The 22,604-nt window shown below is 36.6% G+C and overlaps 2 protein-coding genes across 2 annotated transcripts in view; one reads left to right on the top strand and one right to left on the bottom strand.

Annotated features, from left to right (window-relative positions):
• The window catches only part of LOC113061141 (alpha-N-acetylneuraminide alpha-2,8-sialyltransferase-like), a 14,189-nt gene extending 6,874 nt beyond the window's left edge, over nucleotides 1-7,315 (bottom strand). Inside the window, exons 1-3 of the mRNA XM_026230244.1 lie at nucleotides 6,464-7,315; nucleotides 5,399-5,543; nucleotides 1,350-1,459 (exon numbers count right to left, since the gene is read on the bottom strand). Of these exons, the coding sequence (XP_026086029.1) occupies nucleotides 1,350-1,459; nucleotides 5,399-5,543; nucleotides 6,464-6,642 (434 nt within the window). The 5' untranslated portion in view covers nucleotides 6,643-7,315. The remainder of the gene's footprint in view (nucleotides 1-1,349; nucleotides 1,460-5,398; nucleotides 5,544-6,463) is intronic.
• On the top strand, nucleotides 6,664-22,604 carry LOC113056775 (troponin I, slow skeletal muscle-like). Its single transcript, XM_026223623.1, has 8 exons — nucleotides 6,664-6,773; nucleotides 10,524-10,544; nucleotides 19,611-19,638; nucleotides 19,725-19,766; nucleotides 19,852-19,983; nucleotides 20,100-20,189; nucleotides 21,634-21,816; nucleotides 22,172-22,604. The coding sequence occupies exons 1-8, from the start codon at nucleotides 6,664-6,666 to the stop codon at nucleotides 22,271-22,273; spliced, it is 708 nt and encodes a 235-aa protein (XP_026079408.1). The 3' UTR covers nucleotides 22,274-22,604.

Genomic DNA, 22,604 nt, shown 5'->3' with positions numbered 1-22,604 from the left:
TTGTGAAGAATTTTCGAAGCCATCTATTTAGCCTCACATACTGACTTTATTTGTAGTTCATACGGTTTTAATACCCTGTATTTTCTTTCTCATTTTTAGGAAAAGCACTTAATTACCATTGTTTATTTCTATACCAAATGTCATACACTTGCAATGAATCTAAAAATATAAACAACTACATCATTATGTCCTATATTTTTACAATAAAACTTACGACAAACATGTCTTCTAATATCCTCAGTTATTGCATATACCGAGCTGCAACGAACATATTTGTACATTATTTTCCTTGAAGCCATTGTGCGAGTTCACTTTAATACCGCGTGCTTTATATACATGTTGCTGCTGATTGGACTGCAGTTCTGACACACCCACCAAACAAGAGAAAACGCATCTCAAACCCCATTGTACACCGGTGCACACCGTTTCCAGGAAACATGACGTTCAATCCGGAAACCGTAGCAAAACGTTGTGCACCGTTTTTAACTTGAGGTCTGGCAGTAATCAGGCCTGTAATCAGGCCTGGGTGTGGCTAGTGAAATTTCAGAACTCAAAACTCCGCTTTCTAAAATAATGTGGTTAATCACAGTTCTTTCATGATTTAATGGGGTTTGGACACATTTTTTCCCTTAAGGGAAATTTTACAAATACTGCAGTTTGTATTTACTTTCATTATCTTCTAATCTTCTAAGAATCTTTTAAGTGTGACAAATATGCAAAAAACAAAAAAACAAAAAAAAAACAGGCTAAACGTTTTTCACGGCACTGTGTGTGTATATATATGGTATGGACATCTTGGTTTGGTGGATGAGGCCTTACAATGAAGGCAATTCACCCCCAATCCAAAAGGGGGTGCCCGCAGCAATGCGCTGTTTGATAATTGGCTGCCAGCAGAATAACGGCGAAAGCCATGTGATGACACTTGAAAATAAAGCCCACTAGAGAGTGACTGTGTGCTGACTCTGAATGTGTCTCTTACAGACTGACGAAGGTGCATACTTTAAAGGCTTGTGCACTCAACATGCAAAATATGCAGGATGTTGCGCAAGGACTGGAGTTAAAAACCACTGAACTAAATCAAATATATTTCAAGAATTTATTCCTTGTATGTATATATGTACTGAGGATTTTATATATAACATAATGTAATAATATTTAGCATTTTCACATCTAGGATTAATCTTTTTTTATTTGTACCACTGTTCAGAATAAAAAATGTTTTCCACCGAAATCATATCGAACCGTGACCCGGAACAGTGGTACGTACCGAACTGTGACATCTGTGTACCATTCCACCCCTAATATGTATATATATACACAAATATATATAAACAAATATTACTTCTCACCTCATGATAAATTCAGCTTGGTCAATTTCTTTACCACAGCCACTGTGTTTCAGGACCCCTCCATTGCCCACGACTGAACACTTCTTCAGAGGAAACTGCAATGGTGTATCCTAGCAACACAAAAACTGTGTGTTACACAAATGTGTCAAAGCAATGAAGAGTCACACACACACACACGTAGTACATTTCCATTTGTTTCTTTTGATGTATACAAATTAAAATCTAGGTTACTTCAATATTCATACGCTTCAAAGAGCGGTGAACAATTGGGTGAAACTCATTTGATGAAAAGAACCTTTGTAAGAGCCCCTGGCTATTAAGTGGCATTACAGACAACAATTTCATCTTGCATATTCATAATTAAAACACTCATCTTCAGACATTTTCTTTTTACAGGAGTTACAGACAACAAACCAAGAGAAGCCAAAATCCAAAGCAGATTACATATTATTCCTTATAAGATTTTCATAGTATTGTGGCAGGAAGTTGATACACTGTTGCTAAGCTTCCCTGAGTGGTGTTTGCATTGTTTTTTGGGTGATTTCTAGGTGGTTTCTTAATGGTCCAGAGCAGAAGGGCTTAATCCATATTCTGTATCCCATTATGATCTCTAGCACATATGGCTTGGGTCTACAAAAAAAAAAAAAAAATCAACAGAATTGGTGTGTTAATAAAGAATGTATCTGTTATGCTGTCATTAGATGTGCAGCTATACTTTATATATTCTACTTCAGAGATTTATCAAATACTAAAACAAACATTTTAATATCCATTTGTTTAGACACAGACATCATACATGGCATATTACAAATTTAAATTAAATTTATGAATTTAGCAGATACTTTTATCCAAAGCGAATTACAGTGCATTTAGGCTAACATTTTACCTAACATGCACTGTAAAACCTGACAAGTAAACTTAACTCAAACCGTTTGAGTAAACAGATTACCTTGATTTAAACCCTGTAAGTTTTAAAACTTTGCATTCAAATAATTAAGTGATTAACTAAGTGCTGATTGAGAATTAGTGATGAACAGCTGCTGCTAACAAACAGAATCACTGAAGAAAAGAGAAACACAAGAACTACTACAACTGACTTCAGACACAGTCTTAGATGAAATCAACTGAAATAAAATACATGAAATCTCTCAAGATCTGATTAAACAACCCCACAAACAGCATCACCAGCTCCACTTATTAATAACCAGACTGACTTTATTTCTGTCAGACGTCTACAGAAGATCTTATTGAGAATGAACTAAGGTTTAGATGTTGATTTATTGTTTCATTTGAAGTAACCATGTTAGAGATCAGTGTTTGCTTTAGTTGGGCTCTTGACCCTTGATTTACTATGAATAATTATCATCACCTATATGAAGCATAACAACCTACACCTAGGTACAGGTTAACACCTGATGGCATTTCTTCTGGGCTTTTGAGTTACAACAAATGTGTTTTAGAAACACACGGTTATAACAGCCAGAGAAAAGACTAAGACAGATATCAAGGGTCAAGAGCCCAACTAAAGCAGACACTGATCTCTAACATGGTTACTTCAAATGAAACAATAAATCAACATCTAAACCTTAGTTCATTCTCAATAAGATCTTCTGTAGACGTCTGACAGAAATAAAGTCAGTCTGGTTATTAATAAGTGGAGCTGGTGATGCTGTTTGTGGGGTTGTTTAATCAAATCTTGAGAGATTTAATGTATTTTATTTCAGTTGATTTCATCTAAGTCTGTGTCTGAAGTCAGTTGTAGTAGTTCTTGTGTTTCTCTTTTCTTCAGTGATTCTGTTTGTTAACAGCAGCTGTTCATCACTAATTCACAATCAGCACTTAGTTAATCACTTAATCACTTAATTGCAATGTACATCTTCTTTCAGTGAACTCAACTGAATTAAGTTCAGAGTACTCGTAACTGTTAGTTTTTTCAACTTAAATAGTTTAAGGCAATCGGTTTCCTCAAATGGTTTGAGTTAACATAACTTGTCAGGTTTGAGTGAGGCTGTGTCTGAAGTCAGCTGTTGTTCCTTTCTCTCTTTTCTTCAGTAATTCTGTTTGTTAACAGCAGGTGTTCATCACTAAAGCTCAATTAATCACTTAATCACTTAATTGCAATGTATATCTTCTTTCAGTGAACTCAACTGAATTAAGTTCAGAGTACTCATAACTGTTAGTTTTTTCAACTTAAATGGTTTAAGGCAATCGGTTTCCTCAAACAGTTTGAGTTAACATAACTTAATGATATCTGTTTACTCAAACCGTTTGAGTTAAGTTTACTTGTCGGGTATTACAGTCAAGGCAATCGGTTTACTCAAACGATTTGAGTTAAGTTAACTTGTCGGGTTTTACAGTGTGTGTTCCCTGGGAATTGAACCCACAACCTTGCACCACTACCAAAATGCTCTATCACTTGAGCCACAGGAACTTTATAACTTTATATTACTACTAAGCTTATGACATTTTGACTTGGGGAAAAAGCTGTACAGAGCATATACAAACATGCCTGAAAGATGAATTTTAAGGGAGTGGCTTTTTGGTCAGCAGATGATGACACATTAAACAGACGAGAAATGCACATCATCATGCTTCAACTTTTCTTCAGTCGTTCTGGCATTCCCACAGCAGGAACAAATGTAGTGAAACATCTGGTCACTCTGTTTATATCCAGTTTCCCACTAACAAAATAGCTAAAAAGCCTGAAGTATTATTCACTTAAAGAAATATGCCTGTCCGGAACAAACAGTTAAGCATCCAATTGTGTTTATACTATATATCAGGACTCTCTAATTGAATTAAAGGATAGGAATGTGCTACTCTATATTTTATACCTGTAAATGTTCTAATCTGTTGTTACAGGGTTTGCTAGTCTCAAACACTACTGGAAGATGTTTTTAGTTTAAGCACTGTTCTACACCTATGATTACAGGTAAAGCCGCATTAAATAACTAATAATTTTGACACCAGTTGGTGAAACGTCATGCAAACATCTCTAAAAGAATGAAGCTCTAGTAAGATCATATCAGTGCTGTCCTATCTGGCATCAGTGATACATAACGTTCTGATAAAAATTACAAGCAGATGGTTAAAATTCAGTAAGCCTGACGTACACTGAAACATAATACTGAGAATGACAGTGACTGTGCATGTAAAAATGAATCTTTTCAATGGGTTTTTTTTTTTTTTTTGGTCACAAAAGAACCATTTACGACTAAATGTACTATAAAATTATTAATTGACCCCTTTTAGTTAAAAAAACTAAATAACAACAAAACAAAACACTGTGTCCATAGTAACATGGCTGCATAATCCATAGATCTCATTGAATAAACATACTAAATCACAGTGTAACTACATTAGTGTGAGGCAGGGGTGCATGAGTGTGTGTAGGATATTGCTTTGTGTGTCCATCAATAATGAGCGTGGGCTCTGAGACAGTGTAGGAGGAACACTGCGACGGAAAGGCAGAATGGTGCCCAGTACAGGACAATCAGGACCCATGCGGGTGTCTCTCCCCTGCCTGTTTATTTTTAGAAGGAGGAGTGCTGCGCTGAGCTTCATGGAGAGTGGGGGTGGAAAGAAAAAAAAAGGGACCAACTGCTTTGCTTTCAAACACTTCCACATTCCAACGTTTATCATTCCAGACATTTATCTGCAAATACACTTAACTAAAAAGAATGTTCTGATAGATTTAAAACACCAAAGTGTGCTGCGATTTTTGGCTAACCATATTTGTGTGTGCCTGTTGAGCATATAATCTTGAATTAACAGCGATTTGGAACAGTACACTCTTCTTCTGTCATGCATTAAAAATTGTATTAGGATGACAAATTAATGTGAAGACACAAAGAACTCAACACAAGGAGGTATTATCTGTTTAATATCAGTTTGACTATTTTAGTGTTATATTGTTACAAATGTAAAGCTGATGCAAAACTTGGATTCAGATAAATAACTGCATTTTACAAGAAACAGTAGTCATGCTAAAGATGTAGCAGCAAAAACTAGTCATATATTTTGGCTCATTGACTTATGATAAACAGTACCTGAACAAAGATTGGGTAGGTGTCATTGGTGACCGTGTGATAATGGTAGATTTCCCCATCGTACCACAAGACTTTGCCTATTGGCGAGTTTTCCTTAGTAACAGCAAACATCCTCTTTGGGTCACAGCATTCTGTCAACAGTTTCCTGTCAAGGAAAGAAAATATTTTGACACTGATTATGGGAAGCAGAAGTAAAGGCTTCTGAAATAGTCATTTCTAATTGTCCAGGAGCAAATACACATTTTTGAAAGAACAAAGTATCTTATTTAACAAAAAGATTTCAGTGCAATTAGATTTAAATAATTTAGTTTCCAATCTGGAAGTGAGCATAAATGAAAAGCATTTATTAAATAAATAAAAAAGAATACATGAATGAATGAATACGGCAGGTTTTGTGAAATTAAAGTTAGAATTTTTAACTCCAAGTAAAGAAAATTTAAGGAATTATTGAAAGGGGCCACAGTGAAATGCATCAAAATAAATTGCATTTATGATTACAAAAACAACATAGGTTTGACAATTTATGGAAACGTGTATAAAGACTTGTTTTCTTCAACTAATGTTTTGCAGCAGATCTTTTCTATTGTGCAACTGACACTTTTCTAATGTAATAATAATAAAATATGATATGTTGACAAAATAACAATATTTTGCTATAGCTGTGCAACAAATTTCAATCCAAAGTCAAAGGAATAGTATAATAATAATAAACAACAACATCAGAATCAGACGTCGCAAAGACCTGACCTGCTTTTACTATTGAGTTCAGAGCGGGGACAGAGGCATCTCTGCGCATGCGCTCTCTTTGATCGGTTTTTCAGAGGAGATGTGTGCACTCTGCAATACTCATATGTAATCACGAGGGCTTGATTACATGGATGAGATACTGATTGCAACCGCTCCATTTACTTGATTGCAGTTAGTGAGAGACTACATGTAATTCCAAATCGCGTCACGGTCCCAATTTATCCAAGATTTGTGGCCATGCGCATCCCAGATGCGCTCACAATGAATGAATAATTGAACGCGATGAATCAAAACTCATTGTAATAACGTTGACGTTACCTGTACAGATCTGCTCCGGTTTGGTTTCTACTCCACGTCTGTCCCTGCCGCAGAACCTCATCCACCATTTCCTTGTCGCTGGGGATCCTGTACACGGGGAAGATGTAGAGCCACAACAACGCCAACACCAGCAGAGTGGCCCATATATACTTGCTCCGGTGACATCTCAAAGACACCATTCCGCCGATCTGATCAGACAAATGCCTAGCTCAATAACACGTGTTCACGGCTGTCCCGTTTATTTCGGTGCCGCTGCCATTAGGAGCAAAAAGACTCTGAAGTACCGTTATCCTGCTCTTTCCATTACGCGGTGCGTAAGAGACCAACAGTGGTAAACCACTGTTAGATTTTCATGCATGCATCAAATTCCTTCTCATTCCCTGCACTGATTCTTTGCTGATGAATGAGCTCACAATCACGGTCGACTTATTCTGGGATGCGGTTGATGCGATCGCCTTCATCGGTTCCGTCTGGCCCAGTAGGAGGAATCTCACGGGATTTTATACTGGATCCAGATTTCTGCTGCCCCATCACCCCTAACTCAAACCATCTTGAACTCTCCAACAAATCGGATCCCTGCGCTATGCAGCTTCATGTCGCCTTTAACACCGCATCACGGCCCATTTTCACGGCCCATCGCTATGCAAATGAATTTTTAGGCCTCCCCTCTCAACCTGGTCGTCTCGGACGTTATCTTCCGAATAAGTGAGAGACAAAGCTCAGTTTGTGAACGCCTTAGCACGCATCATTGCCTTCATTATTTGTAATGGTGCTGCCCCCTTCTGTTTTAGGATAAGACGGGATAAAAATAAGATTCCCCCCACAACACATCAGTGTTTTTTGATTTGTGGAGCAGAAGTAACAGAATTGACAGACGAAGCCCCCAATTTGCATGGTGTTATTTTTAAATGTTAAACTTAGGTTATTAACGGGTTAATATTTAGCCCATTTCCGCGAATTATTTCAAACATCTTTACTTTAATTAAAATCTATAGGTTAATTCAGTGAAACCATAAAATCTGCATTCATACTGTTGCTATATTGACCTATTAAATTAAAATATGGGTGAATATAGTGCACTCTTAAAAATAGATCTGTTCTTTATTTGCATCAACGGTTCCTTGGAGAACCTTTAACATCCATAGAACCTTTCAAATGCAGAAACGTTTCTTTCTATTTTTTAAATGTTCTTCAAGATGATAAAAATAATACAATTCACTGAAATGTTCTTGAGGGAACCAAATGGCATCACTGCAAAAACACCCCTTTGGAGCCTTTATTTTTAATATGTAAATATTAATATGCCTGTATTTGAGTCATTTAATTTTAATTTATTACCAGATTAATCTCTTGTTCTGGGATATATATATATATATATATATATATATATATATATATATATATATATATATATATATATATATATATATATATATACACACACACACACACACACACACACACACACACACACACACACACACACACACACACATATATATATATATATATATATATATATATATATATATATATATATATATCCTTTTAGGGTATATTTTATATCCACACAGGCTGTACTGGTGCATAACAGCTTTAATTATTTTTAATTAATGTAATTTAATGATCAAATAAGTTCCTGTCCTTAATTACAATTCAATTATGAGAATATCACATGAAAAATAAAATCTTGCAATGCACTTAACTAAATTAATCAAATTGCAAGCAGTATATACTCCATACTGCACACTACTCAATATGAAGTTTACTTAAATTGAATGACTAAATAACAGTAATGAGTGGTTGATATCTCTTCTGATCCATACTACGCACTACAAATGGAAGTGAAGTGCATCGCCTCATGAGATACAGTAGGACTATGCTGTTACACAATAAGGTATACAGAAAAAGCAAATAGTACAAATAATATAAAACATTATTGTACACACCCTTCTCCACCAGCAGAAGGAGATCTTGGACTATAACATGATCAGTCATAATGAGTAATGTCATTCAAGCATGTAGAGGTTTAGCCTATATTATATTTAGAATCTGAAACCAGGCTGATGGATCATGTTAAAGCTGCCTGACTGAAGATTTTAAGATTGCTTATAGTCACAGGAATTTTTTCCAAATCTCAATGTGGGTGAAAACTGCAATTTTTTAATGGTGCAGTATGAAGTCCAACAAGTCTGGAATGACATGAGAGTGAAGAAACGATGACAGAATTATAAGTGTTGGATGAATTTACAGCTGCTAATTACTTACTATCTGCTTTTAATTATTTCATAATAAAAACTTAATATATTCATTTCAAGTTTTTGTATCTATATAATTTAAAATGTACATTTATTTAAAATCTTTAATATATTTTTCCAAACATTTTTTTAAATGTATAGTTATGTAGATTTTTACAGTATTGACTGGATGACTGTACAGTAACATGAATAAAATAAAAACAGCTAATTAAACAGCTAATTACTGAAAAAAATTTTTTTAAAGCTTCTGATAAAATAAATAGTAAATTATAATATATACAACATTGTCCTTTGTAGTATTTGGCTGAAAAACTGTGCTATTTAATAGAATAATATGCAGAAACATCAACAGATTCACATACACAATTAATCTTTTTATTTATTTATATATATTTTTAAAGACTTAATATTGGTGTTTTTGACTTTATTTCAGGACTCAGGATTCAATCTTGGGACATCTACACGCTGGCCAAAAAACTTTTTTTTTTTTTTTTATAAATATGGAAATTATGTACATGTTGAATTAATATATTCTGGGATCATGAATAATACATAAATACACATTTTCATGTTCAAACAGGGGCGCTGCACAAGATCCCAGTCCTAATGCCACCCCTAATGCCACCAATTTTATTCCAGACTTTTCAAGGGCCCTCTCTTCCTTTGGGGCCCTGGTCATCAGTACTGGTTTTACCCCCAGTTCAGCGCCCCTGTGTTCAAATAAATGATGACTAAAAGTTGCTGGTAAACCAGATATTTTAAATGTATTCCAGATTAAATGAAACCTCACATTGTTTTAAAGATTTTAAAGATTGTTTTCCTGGTAAAGTAAATACAAGTCAAGTTATCAGTATCTTTTAAAAGAAACCAAAACAAAGAAGGTGTTGACAGAAATGCAGTTACACTGAAAGAGTTACAATGTAAATATGCAGTGTCTGTATGTTATCTCTTGTGGGATGGATTTTGCACACAAATGCTTTTTACATTTTTAAAAATTTTATACAATTAATTCATAATATTTTATTTATCAAAATAATGAATTAAAAAAAAAACATTTTGTACAAAAAGAAAAAAATCCTATCCAAATATGTTAAGGAGTACTATTTTATTATTTGTTTTACCAAACAGTGAACCACCAAATCCTTCATATCTTACCTGATCTGCCTCATTTTGGTTTTATGTTGACAGGTGTTGAAAGTCATTGATGCATAGAGCCAGCAGCAGACACTGCGATGGATATTATAATAACGGGGTGAGCAAGTTCCCCATAACTGTGTTGGGATCATGTTTAAGAATAAATAGCTGAAGCACCTGCTCTGGACTATTTTGGCAACATATCAACAAGGTCATTTCCCTTCTGCCGCATATTGTTTTCATCCCTTTGCATACACACTCTATATGTAACGATACTGTGGATCAATAAAGCTTATGAAGAAGAGTGTCATTAATGGTTGCCTCTACAAATGGCTTCTCAGTGAAGTACATTAATGCACTTGTTGGTAGAATAGACATTGTTGTCTTTTATGTATTACATGGGTTTGACTTCTAGGTTGATTACTTTCTGCTCAGGCATAACTTTTGAAATGTGTAGAACAGGCATGTGGATTGGTGCTACATACCTTTCTGCAAGCTTATTATCTGATAGTTAACAGGTGAAAACAAAGTCACTTTGACTTTAATTATGAAAACATTTTTTTACTTCTTGAGACATAGCATTAATTGGCATGAATCTGTGATTTAGTGAAACATCAATGATACATTTTTATGTTTATGACTTCTGTTCTATTTTTGAATTAAATCAGTGAGAACGAAAACGAGCCAATGTATAATGGATTATGTTCTGACATTACATAATAAAACATAAAAGATTTCTTACAATCTCTTTAATTTTAAGTAGCTCCTGTTGCACCAGAAAATCAAAATGGCTGCTGCATGTAATACAATGATGATTCAGTAAATGGAACCGACCATCTGAAACCATTTTACATTTTATCAATTCATTGAAGTCAGTATTTTTAATAAGCTTGACCATGTGAGATTTTAGAATTACACAAATTTGTGATTTTGTATGATTTGACATCAATAAACATTGACAGATTGTACAAAAATCAGTAACACTCTATTCGCACCACCCAGTAGATATTTCACATTGAATATGTCATGAAATGTACATTTTCAATTTCAATAAAATTTTTATTTGTATAGCGCATTTCCAACAGCCCCCAGGCTGACCAAAGTGCTTTACACATGCGCAATAGTATTACACATACATGTAAAATATACCAGACACAAATTTAAAACCACCCATTTAAAAATTTTATGTATCACAGTAGTCAATACACTAAAGAAAATAAAAAGGTTTTTAGCAAGAACTTAAAAATAGACAAGAAATGGGCCAGTCTAATCTCTAAAGGCAGGGTATTCAAGAGTGGTGGCCCTGCCACCGCAAATGCACACTTTACGCTTTAGTCTAACGCAAGGGACCACCAACAAAGCCTGGTCACAGGATCGAAGGCTTCTAGATGGAGTATACAGATGAAGAAGTTTAGATAAATAGACTTGAGCTTTGTTATGAAGGGATTTATAGACAAAGAGGAGAATTTTAAAGTCTATTCTCTGACAAATTGTGTAGTATTTTACGTAAGTATTTTACGTCTTGGAAATATTTTCATCATGAGATCAGGCTCACAAATATTTATGAATAAGACTGTAATGAATACATATCTTGCTTTAAAGAAGCAACCTATTATGTCCTGACTGACATAGTTATTAGTATTTGTTAGTTAGTGAAAACATTTTGTTTACAATCTCCTTAATTTTAAATAGTTCCTGTTACTGGGCAGCATCAGAAAAACAAAATGTATGTCAACACAGCATGTTGCAGGTAAGCTTAAATGGCCAAATGAAATGTGGGTGTTATTGTTGCAATGCAGTTTAACGGGTATAGCTCAAGAGGTTTGCACATCATTACCAATTGAGCAATTACTGTATTATTGTAACATGGAGTCAAAGTCGAGCGGATCCATTTGCAGCTTTTATTAATCATGGTCAGAAACAGTCAAGATCAATCACTAGCATCAGAGATAACACATATAATCCAGATACATAGACATATTCCAGGCAGAGGTCGGGGCAGGCAGCAATCAGCATAAACAGATTAAAAAAACAAGAGCAATTGTCAAAGGGGCAGATGGCAGAGAATCACAGGCGGTACAAACAATCCAAGATAATACACGACAGGAACAAACACAAGGAAAGCACTCGCAAATGTCAGACTGGGCTAAACAAGACTTCGCAATCACTGAGAGTCCAAACACAGTATATATAGGGGAGTGGTAAAGGGGAACATCTGGTGGTGATTAGCCCCTAAGCACAGGATTATCGGAAATGGAGTTCAGATACCAAATGCAAGAGTAATGAATTGGGTGCCCTCTACTGGAGTTCATGGGCACACAGCTGAAGAACATGACAATTATAAAATCCTTAAAGCTGCTGTTCTCAGAGCATAGGAACTGGTCCCTGAGGGTTATCGCCAAAAGTTTAGAGTGCATACAAAGTCAGAGAGACTTTGAGAGAGAAAGTTTGCAAGAGAGAAATGAGTGTTTGAAAAATGGTGTCTCTCCAGTAAGACCACTACTATTGAGCAGTTGAAAGAGTTGATCATACTGGAGGATTTTAAAACATGTCTTCCTGAGGGTGTTGTCATTCATTTAAATGAGCCAAAAGTAGCTTCGTTGTTGGATGCTGCTGTATTAGCAGACAAGTTTGTTTTGACGCAAAGCAATCTGTTTCCATCTGTCCGTTCGTCAAAAGCTCCACTTGCTAATAAAAATACTGTAATACAAGAGTTGTCACGTCACTGTATTTGTCGAAAAATAATGCAATCAAGACAAATGTTACTGCTTTTACTGTCTGTGGGGGCTAAAATAAAGAAGCCTGCGTTGGTGCAAACGATGTCAGTAGTTAAGGATAAATATATGCAACCTTTCTGGCACTTCCTTGTCTGACATTGAACATCAGCCTGTTGTGATTTTGCAAGATACAGGCTCAGTGCAGTCCTTTGTCCTAATATAATTACTGCCTTTCTCACAAATTTCATACACCGGTACAGATGTAATTAGTGGTATTGAGATGGGGTATGATAGTGTACCTCTCCATCAAGTACACTTAAAATCTAATCTTGTGCGTTGATTAGTTAATCTCGGTGTGCGGAGCAGTTATTGTTTGAAGGGGTGGGTCTCATAATCGGAAATGACCTGGCAGGTGGTCAAGTTTTTCCCAGATCTATAGTGGTGAACGATGGTAAAGCTGATGTTACTTCTAGTCTTTCCCAATAATTCCTATCTACATTTCCTGCATGTGTAGTGGCCCAAGCACAGTCCAGAAAGTTTAAAGACATTGTAAATCTTACCGACTCATTCTTGCAAGAGTCCTCTGAACCTCTCAAATGTGAGTTATTGATAAAGCCTGAGTTTGAGGAATGGGTTGACATAAATAGTTCACATCAGACTCTTGGTGTTGACCAAAATCAGTTAATTGCAGAACAAAACATAGACTCATCTCATTACTTTAAAAAAGTGCCCCGACAAAAGAATTGCTTACTACTGTGATAATGGAGTGTTGATGAGGAAATGGAAGTAAGTGGATGATGATGTTTCTGACTGCCGTGGAGTCCATCAAATCGTCCTTCCTGCTACATACTGTATCATCCACAGATGCTGACGCTTCCCCACAAAAATGTACTTGCAGGGCACTTGGGTGTCAATAAATCCATTCACCATATAACTAAGAACTACATTTGGCCAGGTTGCAAATCCTCAATAACTGAGTTTTGCAGAACCTTTGAGGTGTGTCAGAAATTTGGCAAACCAAACCAGAAGGTTCCCGTTGCTTCTCTACATCCCATGAAGAACTGACTTGAATGAGTCAATCTTTCGTTCGTTATTTGGCTCAGCTCGGTGTTCATCTTCAGTTCTCTCTTCATAGCAGTTCAGTCAGTGTACTGTTTGAGTAAATGAATTACTCCGGGATATTGGTTTATTTTAACTCAGAGGGAGTGTCAGCCATATTAAAAAAAGTTAACAGCTTAAGTCATTTGTGGATTAATGCTGCTTATTGCTACTTAAGCCATGGACTTCCTCTTTCTCACGGGCGAATATTGTTTGCGTATATCGCTCTTCTTGTGGTAGCACCTTACAGAGCAAATTTCTGCCCTAGTTTCCAATCCCTAATTCTTAGTCGTAGTCTTTTCTTGCCTGCTTTCCCGTGTTACCTAATTCTTGCCTGTTTATATTGGATTAAACCTTTGCCTTTCTGTTTCGGACCGTGTTAGCATCTCGCCTGGACTACTGCTCATGTTTTTGGATTTCCCCTCTTGTCAAGACTCTGGATATGGTTAGCCGCCAATTGACCACACCCACTTTGGATTACCCTTGTCTTGCACTTGATATACCTGTGTGCCATTGTCTGACCCTTGCCTGTTTTGACCATATTTAAGAATAAATCTTTGCATATGGATCTGCATGTCTCACATGTCATTAGCCTCATTACAACCCACAGAACTGCATTCCAGAGAGAGAGTCTGAGGTGTTCCGTGTGTACAACTACCATCTTCTACTCCCAGTGAGGTTAACTTCCATGTTTGTTGTTTGCTTTGCTTGTAGTGTTAAGGGAATGCTGTTAGGTGTGTTGAGCAGAGTGTTTTGTAACTTATTTATGAGGGAAAGTTTTGTAGGGAGGTGGATGCAAAAAACAAACAAAACAAAACAAACCCACAAAGGAGAGATTGTATAGGTAGGTTTGTCCCTCTTGGTATAAATCGATAGTTCCCCGCATTACAAAAAAATCACAGTCTGGGGGGTCCCCGTTATGGCACCCCTGAGAATTGTTTTATTCTGCTGTTCACGAATCAAGTGTGCAGAGGTGCTATCCATTTGTGGGCCCCATTAACAAACTATTTTGAGAGGGTATATCCTACATGTGAATGATAAATATTGATGTCAATATTTTGTGTGTATAATGTGTGTTTGTGAACTCAACATCAATCCAAAGAAAAGACATTGTATATTTTTATGCAGGGCTGTTGCTAGTGGGGTAAAAGGTGGTGACGAATATAGGGGCCGACGGCTGAGTGGGGGCCCCCTGGCGATCTCAATCATCTGGCTGAGGCCAGTCTAAAAAGACGATCAGAACAGCTGACAGGCCACTGCTGCCTTTCGTCATGAAAGCTCATCATTTTCATGTGTTTTTAAGCCGTGCCACTTGCCAGTTCAAACATCCAAAATAGTTTATGGCCAGCAGCTATATCACCCTGGAACCCAAGACCGGTTTCCCACTGAAGCTAAGCAGGGCTGAGCCTGGTCAGTACCTGGATGGGAGACCTCCTGAGAAAACTAGGTTGCTGCTGGAAGAGGTGCTAGTGAGGCCAGCAGGGGGTGCTCACCCTGTGGTCTGTGTGGGTCCTAGCGCCCCAGTGTAGTGATGGGGACACTATACTATCAACAAGCACAGTCCTTCGGATGAGACGTTAAACCGAGGTCCTGACTCTCTGTGGTCATTAAAAATCCCAGGATGTCTTTCAAGAGGTGCTAGTGAGGCCAGCAGGGGGTGCTCACCCTGTGGTCTGTGTGGGTCCTAGCCAGTGGTGGACGAAGTACACAAATCAGGTAAAAGTACTTCTTTTTCAATCTTACTCAAGCGAAAGTACAAAAGTACTAAATTTTTTATGTACTTAAGTAAAAAAGTACTGAAAGATAGATGTTTGCAATTTTATAGGCTACTTAATTTAATGTTATATTAGCACATATTTTTTTATAATCCTACTGCTCAAAATACCTGGGATTTTTTCCAAAATAACCACTATATGGAGTCAAGAATTTTTGTTGTTGATATGGACTACGCTGATGAGAGTAATGTTCACTGTGAAGCTTACACTGTGATGTACCTGAGAGAAAACAAAGTTGACCATCTGTTTTTCACCAATAAGAACAAAGTAATTTAAAGTTTGTTTTACAGAACATCAAAGTTACAGAACAGACCAAAAGTTTGGGCACACCTCCTCATTGAAATAGTTTTCTTTGTTTTCATGACTATGAAGATTGTAGAGTCACACTGAAGGCATCAAGGGCTATTTGACCAAGAAGGAGAGTTGATGGGGTGCAGAGATGACCTGGCCTCCACAGTCACCGGACCTGAACCCAATGGAGATGGTTTAGGGGTGAGCTGGAGCGCAGACAGAAGGCAAAAGGGCCAACAAGTGCTAAGCATCTCTCGGAGAACTCCTTCAAGACTGTTGGAAGACCATTTCAGGTGACTACCTCTTGAAGCTCATCAAGAGAATGCCAAGAGTGTGCAAAGCAGTAATCAAAGCAAAAGGTGGCTACTTTGAAGAACCTACAATATGACATATTTTCAGTTGTTTCAAGCTTTTTTGTTATTAATATAATTCCATATATAATTCCACATGTGTTAATTCATAGTTTTGATGCCTTCAGTGTGAATCTACAACTTTCTTAGTCATGAAGTCAAAATGAAGAAAACTCTTTGAATGAGAAAGTGTGTCCAAACTTTTGGTCTGTACTGTAACTTTATATATGACATGATAATAAGGCCTGAAGTTCGGAAGAACATATATAATTATATTTTCATAATGATTTTTTCCTTCTCAAACCTTGTCTATGGTTTAAAAACTACCCTGGCCAAACGGGGTGCATCTCTTCCCACTTTAATAATTACTGTAGTTACCATGTTCTGAACATCACATCCTTTCTTTTCTACCCGGATGTAATCTCTCTCTCTCTCTCTCTCTCTCTCTCCCTATATATATATATATATATATATATATTTTTTTTTTATATATATATATATAGGTGGTTAAAAATATTTGGACATTATTTATAAAAATTACCTCAACTTAGCACCAACAAGCTTGTTAGCTAGACAGTTAGCATCAGCTAACAATATTTACTTATTTTCAGTACGGTTATGAATAAACATTCATGTCTGTCTACTCGTCTAGTTAATCCAAACAATATACATATGTATAACGTTACTGTTGATAAACAATATAAAAACAGACATCACGTAGGACATTTTAATAAAACTGTTAACATTATGGCAGAGGGGAATTTGAACGTGCATGAGTTATTGTATTTAATCTGTGTTATTTTTACCTAAAATTGATGTGTCTGCACTCGAGCATTTCAGTGGGCTTGAATAGATCACTCTTTACAACGGATTTAGTTCCCAAACAACTGAAAATTTTGACCTAAATATGATTTTCAGTTACAATAATTAATCCAATATTTCGACATTAATAACTTACTTTTAGCAACATCAGACGCACGCGCGCTCACAAGAGCTCCCGGTTCTTACTTCTGGAGACTCGCACTAAACGGTTCATTTGAATCAGTGAGTGGTCGACTCCAGAACAGCTGCAATCGGATCATTCTAATTCGTAAACGAATCGTTTGGTGCGATTCGCGATCCGATTTAAAGGTTTATTTTGAAAAGACTCAGTTCATTCATGATGAATCAGACACCGCTTGCGTCTCGGAGCACGTGATATATTATAGGGAGTAACGATATGTTTTATGAAATGTAGTGAAGTAAAAAGTACGATTTTATGCTTCGGAATGTAGTGAAGTAAAAGTAAAAGTTACTCAAAATAAAATTACTCAAGTAAAGTACAGATACTTGAAAAATGTACTTAAGTACAGTAACGAAGTAAAGCTACTCCGTTACTGTCCACCACTGGTCCTAGCACCCCAGTGTAGTGATGGGGACACTATACTATCAACAAGCACAGTCCTTCGGATGAGACGTTAAACCGAGGTCTTGACTCTCTGTGGTCATAAAAAATCCCAGGATGTCTTTCGAAAAGAGTAGAGGTGTGACCTAGGCATCCTGGCAAAATTCGCCCATTGGCCTCTGACCATAATGGGCTTCTAACAGTCCCCATTTCTGCTGATTGGCTTCATCACTCCGTCTCCTCTCCACCAGTAAGTTGGTGTGTGGTGTGTGGTGGGCGTTCTGGCGCAATATGGCTGCCGTCGCATCATCCAGGTGGATGCTGCACACTGGTGGTGGATGAGGAGATACCCCGTGACTATGTTAGCGCTTTGAGTGTCTAGAAAAAGCGCTATATAAATGTAAGGAATTATTATTATTATTAGTTTAAAGCATTCAAACTCAAGAAGCGGAAAAGCTTGGCTTAGTAGCTGGTTACTCGCATGCTGTGTTCTCACCCAAAGAGACCCATCTCACAGACAGCAATACTGAACCGAGGTCTCCTTTATGAAGTTCTCCTCGAAGTTCCTTCTGCACCTGAACAAACAAATACAAATCGCAGTTTAAACAAACAGAAAAGTTTGTGAAAGAGCCCAATTCAGCACCCACAGTGACAACATATGCTCTCCACTTCTGTTGGCATCTCACAACACATACTACTAAAAAAACACCAATTTTGAAAAGATATCTGTCTCTCTAAAGACGTGCTGCTGCAGTGGATGACTAATCCATCGCTCTGAGTAACATTACTTGATAAAATTAAACGTTGTCTGTTTATATATCGAAATCATCTTCCATTGTGATTTCCTGTACGTCTAAATATGTTTAGATCTTCACAGTAAAAGGTAACACTTCCGAAATCTCTGTGCAAACAATAAGTGACGTACAAGCACGATAGATCACTTCCGGCGCTTTCCGCACTTGCGCAGACTAAGCCAGAGCGCGCGCAAATGTCACACAACAGGAAGCACGAGCACCCTCAGATCACTTGGACGTGGTTGTGTACAAGATGTACATAAAAACCATATAAATACTGTTCGTTTTCTCACACAAATCACTCGTTTCGTGTCTTACGTCATCAATGTGTACTTATAATGGGGAATTGTTTCATTCGGACTTCTCTGTGCATGCTCTTTGAGGTGGTGACCATAGACCTGCATTATGAGAGTCACAGACAAAAACGGTTTGACCTAAACATATCAAAATGGAGAGTACTGCGTAAACAAAGACACCTATGTCTTGGATGCCCTTGAGGTAAGCTAAAACATACCAAAATGTAATTTGAAAGTGAACTATCCCTTTAAACAATTTCAAACAGGGCCAATTTGTACAACCTGCACTGGGGTCCCACAAACCCCAGCTATTGCCCTGTTCTTAGGTATACTGTATTGTCACAGCTTTGCAGTTGGTGATATTTCATTTTTAGAACACTGCCAAGGCATTCCTGGTGACGGAAACAATATCTGACAGCCAGTGGTGGCTGGACTATAAAATCCCTTTGTCTCAACACCCTGTTGTTCTGCCTCTTGTCCTCGACCATCAGCCACACAGAATCTAGGTATGACATACATACTTTACCCGATTTAGCTTAAAATTTGAATCTGTTAAATTTACTGTTTTGTTGTTGTTATTATTAATTATGCATTCATTTTTTTTCAGGTTTCATGTAAAATATCTGGTTGAAATTATTTTTTTCCAGTTCAGCAAGACAGCAAAATGGGCGAGTAAGTACCATTTATAAAAATAAAAAGATTATTCAACATTTGATGTTCATAGGGCATACACATACAGCATTACGTTTTGTGAAACTCAATAGCCACTCAAAATGCATTCTATCAATATTTAGTGATCAATGAATGTTTTTTAATTACTTGAATAGCTTGATTAATCAAAATGCCTTACTGATGATTATTTCCTCTCTTTATTAACCATAACTTTTCATAACTATTGATACTGGCAGTCCGGTAAGCAGTTGTTTTCAAAACTATTTTACATTTTAACACAGACAGTGCTTGTAGTATTTACACAGATATCAAACTAATACTTATTTTCACATTTAAATGTTTCTGCTTAATTAAAATTGTCATTTACCAGATACGAAGGCCTGGAAATCCAAAAGTGGACAACAAAGTATGTCAACAAAGTAGGCATGCTAAGCAATATTTTACTCTTATCGCTTTTCATCTACATCTCATTTCCCTTTCTTTATTTAACAGCCTAAGTCAAAAATTTCAGCATCTCGAAAACTTTCTTTGAAGGTTGGATGACCTACTTTGTTGTACCTATGTTATTACCTCCTTTTTTGTGAAATTGTCATAAAACTCCTCTTCCTTTTTCGAACAGATAATGCTTCTAAACAGAGCGATGGAGGATTTGGAGAAAGAAAAACAGGACAGGGAAGAAGAGAAAAATTGTTACCTCAAAGAAAAACACCCTCCTTTACATCTTTCTGGACTCTCTCTGGCAGAGTTACAGGTGATGTGCTCAGGCAGAAACAACATTTTTGTTGAAGACAAAATGTGCAGTTTAGCTTCATTTATTATTTGTCAAATCTCAGGCCAGCTGTATTTATGTTGAATATTCATTTTCAGAATCTGTGTAAGCAACTCTATGCCAAAATTGATGTAGTAGATGAAGAGAGATACGACTATGAGGATAAAGTCAACAAGCACAACAAAGATGTAAGTATAATACCAACCAATAAGATATTTTTAGAATGGACAATACCGGTTGGGAAACTCCCAGCAAAAATTTTATGTTGAAGCCAATGCAGGCATGATATGGATTTGAGGTATTGGCACCAAATATGTTTGTTTTTATATCAACCTTATCTTAATCATCCCATATCTTTTTACTTTTAGTCCTACCGGGGCAAATTACCTTTACCTGAAGCCGATATTGGCTCCATCAAGAAATGCTGTCTAGTAGGATTTTCTTCCATCCCTGATCAAACATACCAGAATTATTATAGCATCTTGAACCAGTGTGTCTAAATCCCTTTCAGCACTACTGTCCTGTCGAGTTTAGCAAAAGCCATTGGAAGCCAAGCCTGCAACCTATAGCCAAAAAAACCCGTAAAGGTTAATGCTAACGCAGGGAAGGAGACTTGGTGCCAGTGGCATAAACTAAGCCTCTATGTTAAGACAGTGTTTTAAGAACTAGTAGTCAACCAAAGGGTAATCAGTCTTATATTTTGGTTTCAGCGAATCTAAGTTTTTATGTAACCAAAAAAAAAAAAAAAAAACAGTCTTAAAGCTAAAGTACAAAACTTTTTTTTGGTTAAAAAATATCCAAAATCAATATTTGAGCATGTGTATAACCAGTCAGTTTTCGAAAAAATAAAAATAAAATCACCTTACTTTACCCTGATTCACAACGGTTCATTTATAATAATTTTTTCTAATTTCAGTGGTTCGGGTAGGCTTTTGGGGGAAATTCGAGCATGGCACTGTGTCATTACGTCACGTCTGTAAACCTAAATAATTTTCACGGCTACTAGGCTATCACATGTGAGGATCCTGCAGGTGATGGATCATTCAATTATAGCCTATTCCCACAGCAGCTGGAATAATTAAATGTCAAAAAATTATTTTGATGGCAGATTGTAATCAAGAAAGATTATATGAAATACATGAATTAAATAAAATTATATTCCAGTTTTAAATGTGCTTCTGATTACAGATAGCCTGAGTTTACACAAGATATGTATTTTAAAGACACCCAGTTTGATTGGAGCATAGTTTGCTTTTTGGGTTAAATGAATTTCTTAACAAGATTAAGTGTTGGAATTTGTTACAAATTTGTGTTGGAACTATGGTTTTGGAAAATACAGAATACAGAATTGTCAATACTGACAAGAAAGAGGAGACAGAAGGGAGACTGAAGGTCACATGGAGGAGCAAAGCAGATATAGAGCAAGTACCAGATGCTGATGATGGACAATCCCCAATGGCAGAATGAACCACGATCAAACCCGAGTTCTGACATTGGGCTGCATACTTCTCAAGGTCGATATACTAACAAAAGAAACTGCCATTGAGAAGAATGGATGTTCAAATGGAAAGCTTATTTTGAGGTATTATGCACCTCATGGGTAATGGAAATTTTGTATTCCACTTATTTTAGATAAATGAGCTGAAGTTGAAAGTTCAGGATCTAGGTGGGAAGTTCAAGAAACCCCCACTGAGGAAGGTGCGTGTGTCTGCTGATGAGATGATGAGGGCCTTGCTGGGGTCCAAACACAAAGGCTCCATGGACCTCCGTGCAAATTTGAAGTCAGTCAAGAAGGAGGATATCAAGCAAGAAAAGGTAAAGTGAAGAATAAAAAACACATATATCAAAACTCTAGCAGAAAAGAAAACAGATATTACATATTAAGTAAATGTCATGTTGTTTACATGGTTTTTCAGTCTCACATTTTTTAAGGTCCAATTCTTGCTATTAACAAACCATGAAATATTCTGAAGTGTTACCGTTTTTTCTAGATTTTATACTTGAGTCAAGCTTTTAATATATATATTTAATATATATTTGTATATATTTAATTCTGTTTAGTCTCAGTCACAACATTACGTCATCTCCACAGTTTGGCAGTGAACATAATTGATAGTTGATACTTCTCAAATCATGCCACTATAATACATTGTTGCTTTCTGTCTAATAGGTCTTGACGACTGAGGTAGGTGACTGGCGTAAAAATGTGGAAGCCATGTCTGGAATGGAGGGAAGAAAGAAGATGTTTGACACTGCTGGGGGAGGCCAGTAAAGCCCTTCATAAAACCAGCCTGACCTTCTGGACGGTCTTTTCAGAGAAGATATAAAATGGAAGAGATGAGAGTGAAGTGTTTTCTTTCTTTGTTGACCTTTCTGAGCGGCTGTTTTTCCAAGCCAAACCATAAGTAACTGATAAGTATTATTTGACCCCAAATTTAAATCCTTCAATTATTTACTTATCGTTTTGTTGATTCCCACATTAGTGACAATGCTCTTATTCTCATTCAAAGCTTCATAAAAGAACATCCCATGATATTTATTTCAAGTCTTCTGAAGCTATGGATTGCTGTTATGATACTTTCATGTGTCTTTTTTTTCATATT

This window comes from Carassius auratus, chromosome 4 (genome assembly GCF_003368295.1).
Source record: "Carassius auratus strain Wakin chromosome 4, ASM336829v1, whole genome shotgun sequence".
Lineage (NCBI taxonomy): Eukaryota > Metazoa > Chordata > Actinopteri > Cypriniformes > Cyprinidae > Carassius > Carassius auratus.
The sequence above is the reverse complement of the archived record's forward strand: the minus strand, read 5'-3'. Positions and strand labels throughout refer to the sequence as shown.

What these genes read in the sequence shown, in the direction of transcription:
- LOC113056775 (XM_026223623.1), top strand. Translation starts at nt 6,664, where the DNA reads ATGCCTAGCTCAATAACACGTGTTCACGGCTGTCCCGTTTATTTCGGT. An exon ending in CCTGCTCTTTCCATTACGCG is followed by an intron (nt 6,774 to 10,523) that starts GTGCGTAAGAGA and finishes GAATTAAATCAG; the next exon opens with TGAGAACGAAAACGAGCCAA. An exon ending in TCAACAAGCACAACAAAGAT is followed by an intron (nt 20,190 to 21,633) that starts GTAAGTATAATA and finishes CACTTATTTTAG; the next exon opens with ATAAATGAGCTGAAGTTGAA.